The sequence below is a fragment of the Trichechus manatus genome, unplaced genomic scaffold, assembly GCF_000243295.1.
Source record: "Trichechus manatus latirostris isolate Lorelei unplaced genomic scaffold, TriManLat1.0 scaffold00249, whole genome shotgun sequence".
Taxonomy (NCBI): Eukaryota; Metazoa; Chordata; class Mammalia; order Sirenia; family Trichechidae; genus Trichechus; species Trichechus manatus.
The window spans coordinates 393,707-413,694 of NW_004444185.1; the positions used below are offsets into that span (position 1 = coordinate 393,707).

A 19,988-nucleotide genomic window follows, 5' to 3' on the forward strand; every position below is an offset into this window, starting at 1 on the left:
AGGACCAGGCAGTGTTTTGTGTTGTGTATATGGTCACTATGAGTCAGAACTGACTTGATGGCACCCAGCAACAAGAGCATAGCTATCAACCTGATCCTGTTTGGAAATTGGGTTTTCTTTATGTTAATGAGGTCATCCCTGAGTAAGATGGGTTCTAAATCTAATCATTTCTGGGTTATAAAAGACCAGAATAGACACACATAGGGAGAAGAGAAAGACAGACAATGGAGACAGATACCATCTACAAGGATTGCTGCAGCTACCAGAAACAAAAAGAGACAAGGAAGAGCCACTCTCTAGAGCCATGCTCTGAATTCAGACTTCTTGCTTCCTGAACTGTGAGGAAATAAATTTTTATTCTTTCCACGCACTTGTGGTAACTAAGACCCAGGGACAAGTTAAAGGGTTGGCAAGTTGCTTTTTAAAAAAGTTCTTGGAATATTTTAGATCTTTATGGAACGATAATAATGTGCCACCAGCACTACACAACTGTGCCCTGAAGCCCTGGGAGGTGGCCCCAAAGGACCCAGCTCTGAGGGGGCAGGGCTGGGCTGGAGGGCTCAGCTGTGGGACTGTCCTGGTCTGCTGCTGTCCATCTCAGGCCCCGACCTGTGATTTTGTCATGTGAGATGCATGCTGGGACCCAGGAGGGCAACCACTACCCTCATTCCGATGCCACTGTCTAGGAATTTGCAATGTTTTAAAAACAGGTAACATGATTCTCAGTCGGTAAGGTGTTCCAAGTAATTCCACTCTGTGAATTTTTAAGGTCTTACTTTGTAAGTAATGGGGACTACGTAGTAGCTTTTGAGAACAAGCACTCAAGCAATGAAGAATACCTTCAGCACACCTTCAACTTCCAGGGTTAACAATGACTTCTTAACCCTCTGGATACCGCATTTCATAATTATTTATTTTAGTATTGCATGTTGTTATGGATTGAATTGTGTCCCCTGAAAATACGTGTTGTGAATCCTAACCGTGTGGTTATAATCCCATTTGGGAATGGGTTTTCTTTGTTAAGAGGCCATGCCAGTGTAGAGTGAGTCTTAAGGCAATCACCTTTGAGATATAGACAATGCAGATTAGGATGGAGGAGAAAGCAGAGATGGGGGAAGACAGATGCCATGCCACATGAAGATCACCAAGAAACCAAGGAATCGCAGTTGAAGAGACAAGGACCTTCTTCCAGAGCCAGCAGAGAGAGAAAGCCTTCCCCTAGAGCTGGCACCCTGAACTGCAAGAAAATAAATTTCTGCTTGTTAAAGCCACCCCCTTGTGGTATTTCTGCTAGAGCAGCCCGATCACTAAGGTATATAGTATGCCTTCGTCATCACTTTCACTTCACCACCCCAAATCCACGTGCCTGCTAATGTGTAAGGCTGAACAGTATGAACTTGCCAATGTTTCAACATGTTTGACCTACAGAAAGAACACTTTCATGTTTCAAACCTAATACATTCTTTTCAAAAGAAATGAAATGGGACTTCTTTTGAAAAGTGTTCCATAGTTCAGATGTCCCCCAAGCCAGGGGAGGTTCATTACGTGCAGCCTGAGGTGGGGGTGGGGCATCAACTCCTCAGGTGACCATTAGAGTGGCAGTAAGTGCTCCCATCTTACAGATGGGCAGATGGCAGCTCTGAGTCGTGAGCCCTTCAGGGGAGGGTGGTCGGCCCTCCCAGCTTGATGCTGGTGTCCAAACCCGGTTCTACTCACCGTAGGACTGACACACCACGTGGACCAGCGGGTATGACTTCCAGAGGACCCGATCACACCAGGAGGGCAAGTTGTACTTCATCTGCAAGTCAGAGTCACGGGCATTGCAAAATGCCTGCTACTTCTTTGTTTTAAACCAGTCAAAGAAAAGATTGACCAATGGCTCTGCAATCCTTGAATTCATCTGCTGTTGGTTCTTTATAGAGTTTTCCCACACTGTTGCTGCTGTTGTGTGCCATTGATTCCGACTTATGGCGACCCTATAGGATGGAGTAAAACCACCCCATAGGGTTTCCTAAACTGTAATCTTTATGGGAGTAGATTGCCAGGTCTTTTCTCCCATGGAGCCACTAGTGGGTTCGAACCCACAACCTTTTGGTTAGCAGCCAAGTGTTTAACCATTGTGCCAACAGGGCTCCTTGGAAATTCCCCATAGGCAGCTTTAAGCCCTTTCACTTGTGACAAGTCCCCACCAACTCTACACCATGCCCCACCCTTTGGTGTCCTGGACTCCGCTTCAGAAATGAGATCTGCTCCCCTGGCTTTCGCATCCTCACTCATCCTCCTCACTGCTTCAGAATCTCTGGTATCTTCTTCACCTTCTCTTTCTTTCTGACTCAGACGAACCCCTCTGCCTCTACCACCCTGTGACGGTTTCTACTCTGTGGCACAAATCAACGTGCGATTTCTAACTACTATTATTACTATTTGCCAAATGGGGAAGGATGCCCTTCGCTTTCTGGTCACCTTCATGGGAAGGGAAGAGCGGAGAGGGGCAGGGATGAGGGGAGGGGCAATGTCTAGGAAACAGGACTCACCCCTGTTGCTTTCTGCTTAGTGTAGGCGTATTTGTCCCGAGTCAGTCTTTCAAAACGGTAGGTGGGAGCGAATGTGATTTCTTCCTCGTCTGAAACAAAACGACTTTGCTTTCAGTTTTGATCCCTGTTATGGATTGAATCGTGTCCCTTCAAAATATGTGTTGGAATCCTACCCCTGTACCTGTCGATGTAATGCCATTTGGGAATAGGGTTTTTTTGTTATGTTAATGAGGCCATATCGGTGTAGAGTATGTCTTAAACCTAATGATTTTTGAGACATAAAAAGAGCACATACAATCCCGACAGGAGCAATGACGAATGAACGGGGCAAAGACAGATGCCACGTGGAGCTCTCCAAGGAATGCCGAGAATGCTAGAGAAGCTGAGACAAGCATCGTCCCCCAGGGTGGGCAGAGAGAGCTTTCCCCTAGAGCCGGTGCCTCGAATTCAGACTTGTAGCCTCCTGAACTGTGAGAAAGTAAATTTCTGTTCTTTCAAGCCATCCACTTGTGGTATTTCTGTTCTGTTTTAGCAGCACTAAGAGACTAAGACAGCTAGCTCCCAAAGTATCATATGTGACCATCCCTCTTCTCTGGGCATAATCCTTCCCCTGGTGAGGATGTCAAGGGACGGGGAGACGGGACGGCGGCTGGAGGGGCCCAAGGTTAGAAGGCTGCTGTGCTCACCGAAATGAAGGAAGACCTTCTGCTCTTTCCTCTCCATGAGCAGCTGGTCGTGGGCCAGGAGGTCCGCATACTGCTGCTGCTTGATTTTCTGGATGATGGTGTCTGCCTCCTGGAAATGAGACAAGGCCAGGCCACTGGTAAGTCACCCCGTCCTCACTCATGTAACATGGAAGCATTGCCACCCGCCCGCCGGGCTGCACTGGGCGCTGGAGTCCCTGACCCTGGAGTCCCAGGGGCTACTAGGCTGGTGCTGCTTCTTAGCACTCAACTGTTCATTTGGAAAACCTGGCAAGAGTAGTGAGTGGTGACGTCACTCCCCAGGCTCACCGTTCAGCCCGGGATTGGACAGCCCCATAAAACAAAGTGGGACTAATGAGCCACAGCAGTCCAGGGACAAGGACTAGAAGGCAGGAGGGGACAAGAAGGCTGGTGATAGGGAACCCAAGGTTGAGAAGGGATAGTGTTGACATGTCGTGGGGTTCTTAACCATTGTCATAGGGCAATATGTGTACTGTTTAATGAGAAACTATTCTGTTCTTAAACCTTCATCTAAAGTACAAAAAAAACCCCACAGAATTATCTGTGTGAGATCAAATTGACAACAGCAACTCAAAACGTTTGATGGAAAGCCTAGGGGGCAGCGTGTTGAAGATAATGGTGATGGAATCATCTGGAAAAGGATAGTGAGAATAGTAGCACAACTGGAAGAACGTAATCGATGTCACTGAATTGTACATGTAGAAATTTTTGAAATGGTGTGTCTTTGGCTATGTATATTTTCACCAAAAAAGAAAAAAGGTCCTCCAAGGTTGAGAAGGGAGAGTGTTGACATGTCGTGGGGTTGTTAACCGATGTCATAAAACAATATGCGTACTGACTGTGTAATGAGAAACTATTGGTTCTGTAACCCTTCACCTAAAGCACAATAAAAAAAAATTTTAAAGAAGAGTAGTGAGTGAACGATCATTCTGATAAATTCTGGGCTAATTCCAGATTTGCATATAGACTTTCTATATTTGCATAGTGGCTGTTTAAAAATTTTTATTTATTTTATTATACTCAGTAAAACATACACCAATTCAACCAATTCTACATGTACAATTCAGTGACATTGATTACATTCTCTGAGTTGTGCAACCATTCTCTCCCTCCTTTTCCAAGTTATTCCTCCCCCATTAGCATAAACCCTCCGTCCCCTAAAATTCCAATCTAATCTTTCATGTAGTTGTCTATTTGATCCCTTACAGATCTTAAAAGAGCGTAGTGCTCAAGGCAGACTTTTTTTTTTTTTTACTAGTTAAGCTAAACTATTGTTCAGTTTTAAGGAGACTTCAGGGGATCTTTTTGGCTTAAGGTTTAAAGATTATCTCAGGGCAACAGTTTAGGGGGTTCAGTTTTGGGGGTTCACGCAGCCTCCATGGCTCCAGCACGCATGTTGATTTTTAGCATTATTTTTACTAACACTTCATTAGGCGTCTATCTCTGAGGGAATGGAGAGAGCCTGTTGTAAGCCCAGGAGAGAATGGGAAACCCCAGCCCTAAATCTGTGGCCATCTGGGCCCCCGTTATGGATTGAATTGTGTCCCCTCAAAATGTGCATCAACTTGGCTAGGCCATGATTCCCAGTATTGCGTGATGGTCCACCATTTTGTCACCTGATGTGATTTTCCTATGCGTTGTCAATCCTGCCTCTATGATGTTAATGAGGTAGGATTAGAGGCAATTATGTTAATGAGGCAGGACTCAACCTACAGGATTAGGTTGTGTCGTAAGCCAATCTCTTTTGAGATATAAAAGAGAACAGTGAGCAGAAAGACATGAGTGACCTCATACCACCAAGAAACAAGAGCCAGGGGAACAGTGCATCCTTTGGACCTGGGGTCCTTGTGCTGAGAAGCTCCTAGATCAGGGGAAGATTGATGACAAGGCCCTTCCCCCAGAGCTGACAGAGACAGAAAGCCTTCCCCTGGAGCTGGCACCCTGAATTCGGACTTCTAGCCTCCTAGACAGTGAGAGAATCAATTTCTGTTTGTTAAAGCCATCTGCTTGTGGTATTTCTGTTATAGGAGCACTAGATGACTAAGACAGCCCCCCTGATCAGGCTGGTTCTCTGACTCCCAGAGTCAGTGAGACATCAATGGAATGTGTTGGCCTTGGAATCTAGCAGTCATCTCTCCTGCCCACTTATGTCACCTTGAGCCTCCGCTCTGGTGAATGCCTGTCTCCTGGTGAGTGAAGGGTTGTAGCAGCCCGTCACAGATGGTGAAGAGTCAGGCTGTGTGGCGTCCTTATCCCCCACCTCTCCCATCTGGCTGTTCACTCATGAGAGCCAGGAGGAAAGGCGCTCAAGGGCACCTTGTGAAAAGGGACATGAATAAGAAGCCAGCCACTCGCATTCCAATTCAGTCTCTATGGAGCCTCTGTGGCAGGCAATGGACGGGGATGAAGGAAAAATCTGGGAGTGGGTGTCGGAGGTATGGATTCAATCCCAACTCTGCCAAGGATTGTAACTGACTCGAGACAATTTTCTTAACCAGTGTGCCCCTCGGTTTCCTCATCTGTAAAATTGGGTCCGTTTCTGCGGCCCGCCCTCCCTCCTTCCCTCACAGGATCGCAGTGTGAAAGTACTTAAAAATCTCTGTCAGAGACGACAACACGTGGACATGGATAGTGGGGGTGGCCACAGAGCATGGTGAACATCACCGAATTGTTCACTTAAGAATACGTAAATGGCAAATGTTTTGTTGTTTATATTTTGTTGTTGTCAGTTGCCGTCGATTCCGACTCACGGCAACCCCATGTGTGCAGAGTAGAACTGCTCCATAGGGTCTTCAAGGCTGTGACCTTTCAGAGGCAGATTGCCAGACCTGTCTTCCGAGGTGCCTCTGCGTGCGTTTGAACAGCCTACCTTTCGGTTAGTAGTCTAGCACTTAACCATTGCACCACCAAGGGCCCCTTATATATTTTACCATAATTTAACAAAAAAAATTCCTTTCAGATGAGGACAGAAGATCTGCTCATGGGCAGGCTGCTAACAGCAGTCTCCAGGCTGACAGGAATCACTTGGCTTGGATGACAACTTTGCCTGTCCTGTGTGCCATCTTTCAGGAGCACCAAAGAACCAAGCTCTGGTTCCAGCCACATCCTGTGGTACGTGTTTGCCCACTCCCCCTTCTGAGGGAGCAGGGCTGTGTTCTTTGCCAGGTGGCCCACTGACCACTGCTGACTGGACAATGCGTGGGCATCCCACTCAAGGAACGGCTTCCTTGGGCTGAAGAGTGACCCACAATTTGGTGAGAAAAGATGAACTGACTCCTCAGATGCCTTTCTTAGGGATTTGCGACCACCAAGCTGAGGGGCTGCTGCCGGCTAGCTGGATACCCAGAATGCACACTGATGGTGAGGAAGGGGGCAGCCATGACAGTTATGTGGGAACAAGAAGGGAGCAGAGGAGCGCCGTAACTGGAGGAATATCGAGTCCCTGGGGTGGGGAGGAGCTGCCTTGGCCCAGCCTCACAGGTCACAATGACCCTCTGCCTTGAGCTAACTCAAGGGAACCCTGTCTTGTGGAACCACAGCCCCGCCGAGCATCTCCTTACCGAGATGGGCAGCTCCAAGCGGTAGTTGAGATCCCCAAGCCAGAAGAGATGGGTGAAACGGTGAGTGATGTTAAAAGGACTCAGTTTCTTGTCTCCCAGGGCCAGAAACCGGAGAATGTTCGTATAGTTTTGGTTTCGCCTGTTTCAACAAAAAAGCAGCCATTTAGCACGGTGTCGTCGGTTCTCCCCTTCGCCACTGGTGGATCTCACAGAAGGTGGGGAATTGAGGTAAGCAAACAGTGAACATTCTAGATGGCTGTCTTCACGATCAGGACACCGACAGGCAAAATGGGCTTTGAGCTGTAAGAATGCCTTGGATAAGGATTTTCCCTTTTGAAATGGAGTGTCTATTTAGGTGTCTATTGGGTTAATGAGACGAAGAAAGGGCCTTTCTGTCCTCCAGAGGAGGTTCATCCATACGTGGAGGTCATGCCCAGGCTGCAGTTGCCTTTAATGAGACCATGCAGAGCCCCTAGACCAACGGGACATCCACAAGGGTCCCAGCAGAGAGGGCTGCCTGGACTACTACGGTGCACGGGTGTGTGTGTATGTGTGTTCCAAATACAGGCTCTCCAGCAGATGACTAATTACCTGAGTTTCTTTTCGCTTCCTGAGGTCAAGTGGCTGTTAACAAATCCCAAGGAGGTGCCATTGAACATGAAGGATACCCCCACAGCTCCCTTGTTCCCTGCAGGGAGAGGGAGAAAGAAGAAGTCAAAATATCAAACAGCTTAAACAAGCCGAAACACCAACAACCAAAAACCACACCAATTTCCGTCGAGTCCGTTCTAACTCCTGGCAACCCCACGTGTGTCAGAGTAGAACTGTGCTCCATAGGGTTTTCAGTGGCTGATTTTTCAGAAGTAGATCGCCAGGTCTTTCTTCTGAGGCATCTCTGGGTGGACTCCAACCTCCAAGCTTTTGGTTAGCAGCCGAGTGTGTTAACCATTTGCACCACCCAGGGACTCCAAGTGGTGAGGAAATCAAGCCAAAGCAACGCTACTAGGAAAGACTTGGAGAAACAGTGAGGGAAAGAGGAGAAAACAAAAGAGATTCACTTGGGGTGGGGGTGCGTGGGTGGCCTGGACGGCGGGTGAGAGAGAGTTCCTAAAGAGGAAGAGAAAACCCATCGCTGCTCGTCCCCTGGAAGATGTTCAAAGTAGCACAGGCACTGGCCCGGCTCAGCTGGGCAGGGATCGGGTGTGGGGTGCGGGCGAACGGCAGCAGCCTTGCGGTTCTTGGCTGGGTCGAGGGAGGGGCAAGGCTGCTAGTGTTGTATCTTCCTGGCATCTCCCCCTCAGGGGGACCCTTAACTCCCCCTGTGCCTGGCAGAGCAGGGACAATTGGAGTCAGGATGAGATCTGACAGCAGCCAGGAGGTCGGGAGGAAGATGTGGAAGGAAGTGCACCCCTGGTCTGCAGCCCCACACTCTGCTCAGAGACGCTCTGCAGTAGCACCTGGCCCTCTCCGCCCCTTCCACTGCACGTGCCCTTGACAGCACACTGTCTCTCAGAAACGGTCTTGTTTCTCACTTGTGTGCTCGTGCGCTGGCTGTGGGGTCTGTGGGAGCAGGGTCCCTGTCGCTGGCCCTGTGCCCGACACATAGTAGCTCCCATGGTACAGAAGGGCTGGGCAGAGCTGAGGGGAGGGCTGGTGAGGAGGCGCCTTTTGTTCTGCCCCGGGGCAGAGGGCGTTGAGCATGTTAAATACTGTTGGGAAGGGACTGGTGGTGGCGTGAGGCTGGAATGGAAGCCCAGGCGACATGGAGTAAGGACTAGAAGGAGGTTCCTGAGCAGCAGAAGGGCACGCTTCAGGACAGGGCCGCCTGGGGCTTCCACCATGACAGGAGGGAGAAGGGAAAAGGGGTGTGGATGTGGCAGTTTGTGGTCTGAGGGCAGAAAAGCTGAGAGAGGCTTTCACACGTGATTGCAGCACTTCTATTTCCTGTTACCTGAGGGACTCTGCACGCTCCTGACTTCGGCCACCAGAACCCGCTGGTAACCCTCGGCCCCACCCCCGGGCTACTGCCACACACTCACACACATGGACTCACACACACACTCACACACATGGACTCGCACATAACAGACTCACACTCATGCCTCACACACTCACACACATGGATTCACTCACACTCATACACATGGACTCACACACACACACATGGACTCATGGACTCACAACACACACACGGACTCACGCACACCCTCACACATGCACTCGCACATAATAGACTCACACTCACGCTTCACACACAGATGCTCACTCATACACACATGGACTCACACACACCCTCATACACACACTCGCACATAATAGACTCACACTCATGCCTCACACACTCACAGATGCTCACTCATATACACACACATGGACTCACACACACACTTACACACATGGATTCACTCACACTCATACACATGGACTCACACTCCCACACACATGGACTCATGGACTCACAACACACATGGACTCATCCACATCCACACAGTCTCACACACACACTCACACATGGATTCACTCACACATGCACTCACACACATGGACTCACACACGCACTCACACACACACTCATGCACTCACACAATAGACACACTCACGCATTACACACTCACAGATGCTCACATACACACACATGCACTCACACACAGACTCACACTCACACTCACTCACATATACACACATGGACTCACACCTCCACCCGCACATAATAGACTCACACTCATGCCTCAGACACACGCAGATGCTCACTCACACACACATTCACACAGTGGACTCACATTCACAAACACACACTCACCTAATAGACTCACTCATGCCTCACACTCACAGATACCCAGAGACACACTCACACATGGACTCAAACTCACAAACACACTCACATACACTTACACACAAAAACATGCCCTCACTGTTACATATAGACACTCACACAGACCCACTCACATCCACTCACACAGACTCATACACATTCACACACACGCACTCACTCTTATGGATACACATTCACATAATAGTCTTACACACTCACATATACATACACATTCACACATACACTTACATGATAGACTCACACACACTCCCAGATGCTCACTCACATACACACAGACTCATACATCGTAGTCACACACTCACAAACATGTACTTACTCTCACATATATGCACTCACATAATAGACTCACACACTCACACAGACCCACCCACATCCACTCACACATATACATTTTCACACACATGCACTCACTCTGACATATACACACTCACATAATAGACTCACACACTCAGACCCACCCACACCCACTCACACAGACTCGCACACATTCACACACATGCACTCTCACCCACAGACTCACACACAAACATGCATTCACACTCATACACACACTCACAAATGTACACTCACAGGCTCACATTCACACACTCATGCAGTCTTCTGCTCTTATTTCAGTTCTCAGAAGCACCCCAATTGGTCCCCACTGGCTCACAGAGGCAACCTGGGTGAACAGTGATCTAGATCAGGAATCAGCAACCCATGGCTTGCGGGCCAAATCCAGCTGGGGTTTGTTTTTGTGAATAAAGTTTTATTGGAACACAGCCACATTCATTCATTTCTCGTGCTATCTGTGGCTACTTTCACACAACAACGGCAGAGAGAGTAGTTGCACACGGCCTGCAAAGCCTACTATACTCACTATCTGGCCCCTTACAGAGCAAGCGTGTCGACCCCTGCTCTAGATCCTGGATACTCAAAGTGGGGCTCACAGAAACGCAGAGTCCGGAGCTCCTCCCAGAATGAATCGGAGCCTGCGTTCTAGCAAGATTCCTAGACAACTGTGTGCAAAGTTTGAGAAGCACTGGTACAGCCCCTGGGAGAGGTCAGGCTGGGGGACCAACGGGCCAATTTGCTCAAGACGGCGGGGCTCCAGGATGTGCGACTCTTGATGTTTAAATCGGGGGGGCCCTGGTTTGCCCGGGAGGAGCGGATGCCCCAGCTCAGGCACACAGGTGCTGCGGAGGAAGCGCGCCCCTGCTCACCCAGCGTGTTGGCGATGCCCGTCTTGACGTGGTTCGTGCAGACGTGGCTGATGCGGTTCTCATGCTCCGGCTTGGCCAGCACCACGATGCGGATGTTCCAGAGGGTGTGGATGGCCATCTGTGGGAGACAACATGTGACACTGGGGTCCGGCGGCTGTGTGTAGTGCGTGAACCCCGAAGGCAGTGATTCACACCCTCCCGAACCCCCCTGGGATGGGGCACCTGTCTGGCACCCCTACACTTTCGGGGGACTCCTGACAATGCCCTACAGGTGAGACACAAGCAGAGGGACCGAGACCTGCCAGTATGTAGGTGAAGTAAAGATTTCCTCCTACAAGCAGGGGCAGGGAAGATGGGAGACTCCAGTTACTTCCAGTAACCTCCCATGGACCCCACCCATCTTGGAGCACGGCCCCTGGGTGCATCTCTCTGGCCCTGGAAGGTGGGGGGCGTGTGAGACCCAGACATCTTTGGAAGTCGGGAGCTACAAGCATGCTTGCCCCTGGGACGCTCCTGCTGAGCCGGGCCTTGCTCCCGGAGGCCCCCACCCCGGCGCGGCCAGATGCCTCACCGTTTTAAAGGTCATGCTGGTGATCTCCTGTAGGGAGTGCTTGAGGATCTCCAGCCACTCCTTTTCTCCCAGGGGGTCCTCCTGGGTGCCGATCACATAGATGTCATGGGGGATGTAGTCTGCTGAGTCATCCCGCGTCTTTCCCTGCCCCTTGGAGAGAAACCAGGACGTGATCTTCTTGGGAGGGGGGGCGTTACCTTCAACAGCAAAACCCAACACCAAGTGAGTCAAAGGCACAGTCATTCAATGGCATCAGGAGAATTACACACAGAGAGTGGGAGGGGCATGGGGGGGTTGTTATTTGCCGTGGAGTCGAATCTGACTCATGACGACACGTGTGTGTGGAGTAGAACTGCTCCACAGGGTTTTCAAGGCTGTGCCAGGTCTGTCTTCCGAGGCGCCTCCTCGTGGGTTCGAACTGCTAGTCTAGGCCATGCCAGATCATTCAGGCAGCCAAGCTAAGTACCAGTATCTCCCAAGATGGTGGGCAGGGTTGAGCTCAGTGAAGTTTCTTTCTGAAGATAATTGAAACACCTGGAGACTCCTTAGGCAATGAACTAGCTGAACAATATTCCAAACGCTGCCCTGGGCTCTGGGGCTAATGGTAGAAATTGAGACACAGTTCTGGCCCTCAAGGAATTTACATTCTGCTGGAGAGACAGCCAAGTAAGCAAGTGTAGGATGAAGGCTTCTAACTAGCTATTGCTGTTATTAGCTGCTGTCGAGCTGGCCACTGACTCATGGTGACCTCACGCTCAATGGAGTGAAACTCCTGCCCGGTCCTGCACCATCCCCACGACCGGCTGTAGATCGATCGGATTGGTGTGATCCACAGGGTTTGCACCGGCTGATTTTTGGAAGTAGATCACCAGGCCTTTCTTCCTAGTCTGTCTTAGTCTGGAAGCGCTACTGAAACCTGTTCAGTATCACAGCAACACGCAAGCCTCCACTGACAGACAGTGGTGGTTGCACGTGAGGTGCATTGGCTGGGAATCCAACCTGGGTCTCCTGCATGGAAGGTGAGAATTCTACCACGGAATCACCAATGCCCCCAGCCCATTGCTGGAAGTCAGCAAAGCTGAGAACCGAGAGATGTGAGGGGTTAGCCTGAGAACGGAGTCCCTGGGTGTTGCAAGCAGTTAAGAACTCACTGCTAACTGAAAGGTTGGAGGTTCCAGTCCACCCAGAGGCACCTCAGAAGAAAGGCCTGGAGCTCTACTTCCAAAAAATCAGCCACTGAAAACTCAATGGAGCACAGTTCTACTGTGACATACACGGGGTTGTCATGAGTCAGAGTTGACTTGATGGCAACTGGTAGAGGTAGGTAGCCTGAGAAACGGGAAGAGCATGGAAATTCCATTTCCATTTGGAAAAATGAGTTGAAACAGCTCGCTGAAGGAATGTTGAAAGGTCTATTTCTCCTTGTAATACCCATGAAGGATGAGTCAACTTTTCTTTTTTTTCCCCAAAGAGGTAACCTTGACTCCTAAGTGCCAAGAAGTCAGGAACAGAAGTTAACTTGACCATCGCTGTATCCTGCACTCCTGGAGAACCCCCAATCCCCTCTGAGGCAGGGCCCCAGCCAGCCCCACCCCACTGTCTTCTGTGTGAAGGGTGCCCCCTGCAGTTGGGCCTCGGGACCACGGGGACTCTGCCTCGCCAGATGGAAGCGCTCACTGCTCGCAGAGCACCAAATGGAAAGGGGCCATATGCCCTGTGCGTGGACCCGCGAGGTGGGAGGGGAAGAAGTCAGGTGGCTGATAAAAAGCATTAAAAAGGACAGAAGAGGACACAGAGGCCCCGGGACACCGGCCAGAACTCTACGTCACTGTGGTGTGTGACGGGCTTGGACTGGTAAAGGTGGGAAGGGGAGACACGGGGCAGGAGGATGGGCTGGTGGGATCAGGAGCTGCCAGGAGGTGCTGAGACTCAGGAGCGGCTCCCGAATTACCTCCACTCACTGGCCGGCCAAGGTTGGGGTTTCCTTTCCAGATTGCCCCCTGCCCTACCGTGAAGGGCCAGTGCCCACCCCCTTCACCCATCTGCCCTGATGGGGAAGAGGGGCTGACTCTGCCCGAGACGAAGGGGAGGCGAGACCCAGGAGGGCTGCCGGATAGAATACAGGATGCCCAGGTCAATTTGAACTTCAGGGAAACAACGAAGTATTGTTTTAGTGAAGTATATCCCACGTATTATCTGCTTATCTGAAGTCCAGGCTTAACTGGACATCTGGTGTGCATGCAGGCACGTATGTATTTCTAGCTGAAGACTTATACTAAAAAATCATCTATTGTTTATAAGAAACTCAAATTTAATGGAGGGAGCTGTATTTATTTATTTATAAGGGAATATTTATACCCAAAAATTATTTATCTGAAACTCATATTTAACTGTCTGTCTACTATCATCTATCATTAAATCTGGCAACCTTACTCAGAGGTGGGTTTTTTTTTTTTTTCCTAGAGGGGGTGTGCGTGATGGGCCTTGGCGAGTTGCCCAGGCTGGCAAAGTGATCAAGAACCTCTTCACCTAGGTATTTGGACCCTTGACCTGGAACTTTACAATTTAGACCCACTGTGGTCTGCTCCTGGGGTATGAGCACCCCAGAGCTCATTTCTCTTACCCACCGTCTCAGGTAAAGGGTGCAAATGTTAGAGGTGGGCTGGACTGGGGAGGGGGGCAGGTGTTCCCTGGCTGAGGATGTCTGAGGAGAACGTGGAGCTAACGAGGCAGGCTGGGAGTGGGGAGGGGCAGGTGGACGTACCCATGTTCCAGGTGCCGATGAAGATGGTGATCATGTCGGGCTCAGGCTGCTCCGAGTGCTTGTTCTTCATCTGCTGGAGAAGCTGGCAGAAGCCTTCTCTCTTCTGGGGACGGAAGGACAGACAGTCTCAGAATGGCCTCCACCCCGCTCGCATTACCCTTTCCAAAGCCTCAGTCAGCGTCAGGGAAACCAAGAAGCCCATCAGCACAAACTTCCAGGTGAGCAATCTGGAAATACGAGCCTAGAGTCATAAGAAAGTGCCTTCTCCTTGAGCCATACGCCAAGCAAGGCCAGCAGGATGGGTTTCAGCCCCCAGTTCACCCATCAGAGACCCTGTCTTTGGCTGCGGCGAGCCCCCTGGGCGCCTGCAGACTCAGGGTTTTTCCTTTGGCCTGTACAACCTCCTGCTGCAGGAGCCAGCGCTGGCAGGGACCTCTCACTCCTGCAGAGCGGGGCAGAGAACAGAAATGGAAGTCTGTGGGGCAGAGCCCTGTGAGGGTTCAGATTGAAATCCAGGGGTGCCCCAGAGGGTCTCATAGTCCATCCCAGAGAATCGAAGAAACAAACAAAAAAACCAAACCCGTTCTGACTCATGGCGACCCCATGTGACAAAGTAGAACCACCATATAGGGTTTTCTTGGCTATAATCTTTACAGAAGCAGATCACCAGGCCTTTCTTCTGAGGTGCCGCTGGGTAGGTTCCAACTGCCAACCTTTAGGTTACTAGTCGCGTGCACACCGTTTGCACCCATCAGGTTGGGGCTGGGAGAGATGCAGGTGACAGGGACATGTCCCCTCTGCTGGAGGCAGCACAGAGCACATGGACTCCGGAGTCAGACGAAGCCCTGACCTCTCAATCCCCGCTGGCCCCTCTGAGCTCAGCTCTCTGCTGTGTGCAGTGGGGTGTTGTGAGAAACCAGAGAGCTAATGAAGCCCACCCCCCAGCACAGAGTGAGGCTCAAACACACGTGTCCCCTACTCCCCATCTCTGCCCATCTTAGAAGTTCGCTGCCACTTACTTTAGAGTCAGCAAAGACATATTCCTTCCGCACGGTCTTCTCCTTCTCCGTTTCCACCACAATCACCAGCTTGTTAAGAAACTTCTGAGACTTGACGAGCTGCAGGACTTAAGAGAAATGGGAGTTCGTCCATTCACTCATTCAACCAATAAGTGCAGGGTCCCCACTGTGTTCTAGGCTGCGATCATCAACACCCCCAATTTTCCTATGCCCAGGCTGAGCACCAAATTCAGGTCTGGTCTCCACATCCCTCTGCTCCTGGTTGTTATTCCTGGGAGGAGCTCAGTTTGACAGACCCTGCTGGGGAAGGGTGGTGCCGGAAAAGGCAAGAGGGGGCCTGGCCAGAGCAGAGCCAGAGTGTCTGACTGTCTGGCCTCCCTCCCTCCCTCCCTCCCTTGCTTTCTCCATCTATCCCTTCCTTCTTCCTCTCTCTTCTTCCCTCTCTCCCTGTCATGGATTGAATTGTGTCCCTCCAAAATATATGTGTCAACTTGGCTAGGCCATGATTCCCAGTATTGTGTGACTGTCCACCATTTTGTCATCTGATGTGATTTTCCCATGTGTTGTAAATCCTACCTCTACGAGTTTAATGAGGCAGAATTAGAGGCAGTGATGTTAATGAGGCAGGACTCAATCTACAAGATTAGGTTGTGTCTTATCTCAATCTCTTTTGAGATATAAAAGAGAGAAGCGAGCAGAGAGACAAGGGGGACCTCATACCACGAAGAAAGTAGTGCCAGGAGCAGAGCATGTCTTTTGGACCCAGGATCCCTGTGCTGAGACGCTCCTAGTCCAAGGGAAGATAGATGACAAGGACCTTCCTCCAGAGCTGATAGAGAGAGAAAGCCTTCTGCTGGAACTGGGTGCCCTGAATTTGGACTTCTAGCCTACTAGACTGTAAGAGAATAAACTTCTCTATATGGAAGCCATCCACTTGTGGTATTTCTATTATAGCAGCACTAGATGACTAAGACACTCCCTTTCTCCCTTCTTTCTCTCTTTCTTCCTCCTTTCCATCCATCCATCCCTTCCCTTCTCCCTCCCTTCCTGCTTCCTCTCTCCCTCTCTCCCTTTCTTCCTTCCTTCTTTTGTTTTGCTTTTAATTTGTATGTAAATTTAATTTAAAAACTTTAACTTTTTATCAACGATTAGAAGTCAAATTGTTCTGGAGTGTTTCAGCTCTGCAGGCTGATTAATCTTGTCCCCATGTCCTCATTTTTAAAAAAAAAACTTTTCTCAGGAGGCAGAGAAGGAGATAAGGAGCTACATAAATGGGAATTACACCAAAAAAAGAAAAATCAAATAGTTCTACAGATTTTTACAAACAGCGTGCCCCCCAAATCCCTCCCATGTGGCAGTCTGCTTCTATAAAGACTACAGCCTTGGAAACCCTATGCGGCAGTTCTACTCTGTCTTATAGGGTCGCTATGAGTCGGAATTGACTTGACAGCAGCGGGTAACAGGTAAGTGGTCTGACCATCCCCTGGACTCAAATGCCACCTCATACTCTTCCCCCCAAGCCCCTTCCTGCTCTTCCTCAGACATGTCCTGCTTGTGCCTGTCTCACGGGTCTGCACGTGCTATTCCCTCAGACGCTTGTCAGACTGGCCACTTCTCAACCTTGGGGTCTTGGCTACATGCCCCTTCTTCGGGCCTTCCCTGCCTGCCCCATTGAAAGTACCCCCCATTATTCTCTGCCCCATTATCCACACAAACCAAACCCACTGCCACTGAGTCAATTCCAACTCATCGTGGCCCCCATAGGACAGAGTAGAACTGCCCCATAGGGTTTCCAAGGCTGTGGTCTTTATAGAAGTAGACTGCCACATCTTTCTCCCACAGAGCAGATGGTAGGTTCGAAACACTGTTCTTTCAGTTCATAGCTGAGCACTTAATGACTGTGCCACCAGGGCTCCTTATTTCAGTGTTTAGCGGCACCAAATGCACCAGAATGTAAATTCTATGGGGGAAGGGACCTTATCTACCCTGCTTGCCCTGGACTCCAGTATCTTGCCCATAGCAGCTTCTCCATAAACATTTATTGTGTGAATATTTCCTGTTTTATTGATGAGCTTATTTGATGGTACAAAACTTGACCTCTTTAAAGTGTTAAAAAGCAAAGATGTCCCTTTGAGGTGTGCCAGACCCAAGCCACGGTGTTTTCAATCACCTTATATACATGCAAAAGGTGGACAATGAATAAGGAAGACTGAAGAAGAACTGATGCATTTGAATGATGGTGCTGGTGAAGAATATTTACTATACCATGAACTACCAGAAGAACGAACGAATCTGTCTTGGAAGAAGTATAGCCAGAATGCTCCTTGGAAGCAAGGATGGTGAGACTTCATCTTACGTACGTTGGACACGTTATCAGGAGGGATCAGTCCCTGAAGAAGGACATCATGCTTGGGAAAGTAGAGGGTCAGGGAAAAAGAGGAAGACCCTCAATAAGATGGGTTGATACAGTGGCTGCAACAATGGGCTCAAGCATAACAACGGTTATGAGGATGGCATAGGACAGGGCAGTGTTTCGTTCTGTTGTACACAGGGTCGCTATGAGTCAGAACAGCCTTGACAGCACCCAACAACAACAACAGCAAAATGCAAAGTCTCAGTTGCTCAGCACACAATGATGATGACAGCTGAACCTCAGAGCAGCTCCTATGGGCTGGACACGACCCCAAGCTGTTGTTGTAGCCTCGTTACATATATTATTCACTTACTCTTTAACCCTCCCCCATTTTTACAGAGGAGGAAACTGAGGCCCAGAGAGGTCAAGTGCCTTGTCCAAGGTCATACAGCTGCTAAGTGCCAGAGCTGGGGTGTGAATTTTGACAGTTTCGTTGAAGAGCCCATGTGCTTCAATGTCACGCTAAGTTGAGTCAGTTCTGACTCATGGCAACCCCGTGTGTGTTGGAGTAGAATGTGCTCCATAGGGTTTGCAATGGCTGATTTTTTGGAAGTCGATCACCAAGCCTTTCTTCTAGGGCACCTCTGGGTGGACTCGAACCTCCAACATTCTGGTCAGTAGCTGAGTGCGTTCACTTTTTGCATCACCCATGCTAAGTTTATGCTAAGCTAAAATACTGCCTGAATCAGTCTATCAAACATCTCTTAGCACCTTATCTATGCAGGGGCAGGGCCTGTACCAGGCAGTGTGCGGTGACAGGATGGGTCAGACTGGCTGTTAGCAGGGAGGAGGAGACACACACACAGAGCTGCCACCAGACCAGGGTGTGCCAAGTGTAACAGAAGTGGTGTGAACCATTTCCCCAGAGGTCCCGAGGAGGGGGTGTGAGAGGTAAGCCTTAGGGACGGGCAGAAGCTCCACAGGCAGGGGTGAGGAGCCAGCCTGCCACCGTAGTGGAATGAATGTGCCTGGCAGGACTTGTGTTATGGATTGAACTGTGTCTCCCCTAAAATATGGTTGGAATCCTGATGCCTATACCCGTGGATGTGATCCCATTTGGGAATCGATTTATTTTGTTATGTTTATGAGGTCATGTCAGTGTAGGGTGTGTCCCGAACCTAATCACTCCTGAGTTATGAAAACAGCAGATTAGACATGGAGGCAAGAACAAACAGACGGGGCTAGGATCGCCAAGGAACCAAGGAACTCTGGGGCTACAAGAAGCTGAGACAGGGACCTTCCTTCCCCCAGAGCAGGCAAAAAGAGAGCCTTCCCCTAGAGCTGATGCCTTGAATGCGGACATCTGGCCTCCAGAAGCGTGAGAAAATAAATGTCTGTTCTTTAAAGGCACCCACCCACGTGTGGTCCTTCTGCTGGAGCAGCACTAGGTGCCTAAGACACGTAGCTTCTGTTCTTGACCGCTCCCCCGTAAGGGCACCCGCAAAACAAGGTCATGACGGGCGGAAGGGGGCCTTACTTTTCTTGTGGCTGTAGTACTTGTCCTCAGAACCATCCTTGGACTTCTTAACGATCAGTTTCCCAGTCTCAACGTCGACCTTGAGATGCAATTTCTGAGGAATCCCCAAGGACTCTGACTTTACCTGCAGAGAGGAGCGGTGCTGTTTGTCCTGTTTCTGTCTGGGGGTTTGCTGTACCAACCTGTGAGCCCCTTGTCTCTGCTGGGCAGCCCCTGGTCAGTCAGGCCCTTGCTGTCTGTGTGGGGACCACTGGGATTTTATTCCCTAGCCACCTCTTGCTAGTGCCACACGTCCCCATTTCCACGGTATCTCCGAGAATCACTCAAGCGGGAAGGAGACCAGCTCGTTAGCTGTGTGTACGGGAGCCGTTCTGCCAGTGGGTTTGGTCGAGGAAACAGCAAAATGACTGGAGAATGGTTCATTCACTGATTAATATGTCAACACTCATTAATCTGACGTGTCTCTGCTTCCAGAATGGATTTTAGCAATAGACTTAAGCTTTCATGCCTCATTACAACCCATGATTGCACATTTACTCACAATAATTAGAAAAAAAGCAATTGCTTAGGCATGCTCAGAAAATGGAAATGGGTCCTAAGAGAAAATTATCACCAGGGCCAGAGAGGACTTTGGGGTGGGGTGTCTTGTAGTGTATTTCTGAACGTGGGACCAGTGCTGGGTTGGCTCCATCAGAATCTCTGAGGAACTTTAAGAAAAAAAATTTCTTTAATTCAGTTACTCTCAGGGAAAGTACAAGAATTGTATTTTTTGTCTTCTAAGTTCCTCCTTGGGGACTACTTTGCAGCCAGTTCGGGGGCCCCCTCTTTATTGTCTCTCATCACCCCCATCTTGAAAAGGATGAAGTTCATAGCACCTTGGATCAACGAGA

The 19,988-nt window shown here is 49.7% G+C and overlaps 1 protein-coding gene across 6 annotated transcripts in view; it reads right to left on the reverse strand.

The window, feature by feature from the left end:
• Window positions 1–19,988, reverse strand: part of INPP5D (inositol polyphosphate-5-phosphatase D) — a 138,353-nt gene that overhangs the window by 29,423 nt on the left and 88,942 nt on the right. For all 6 annotated transcript variants that reach the window (XM_023724500.1, XM_023724502.1, XM_023724503.1 and 3 more), the window contains 10 exons: window positions 19,099–19,222; window positions 15,209–15,315; window positions 14,190–14,292; window positions 11,426–11,622; window positions 10,855–10,972; window positions 7,411–7,507; window positions 6,820–6,958; window positions 3,221–3,329; window positions 2,535–2,623; window positions 1,717–1,798 (listed from right to left, as the gene is read on the reverse strand). In XM_023724500.1, coding sequence (XP_023580268.1) covers window positions 1,717–1,798; window positions 2,535–2,623; window positions 3,221–3,329; window positions 6,820–6,958; window positions 7,411–7,507; window positions 10,855–10,972; window positions 11,426–11,622; window positions 14,190–14,292; window positions 15,209–15,315; window positions 19,099–19,222 — 1,165 coding nt within the window. The remainder of the gene's footprint in view (window positions 1–1,716; window positions 1,799–2,534; window positions 2,624–3,220; window positions 3,330–6,819; window positions 6,959–7,410; window positions 7,508–10,854; window positions 10,973–11,425; window positions 11,623–14,189; window positions 14,293–15,208; window positions 15,316–19,098; window positions 19,223–19,988) is intronic.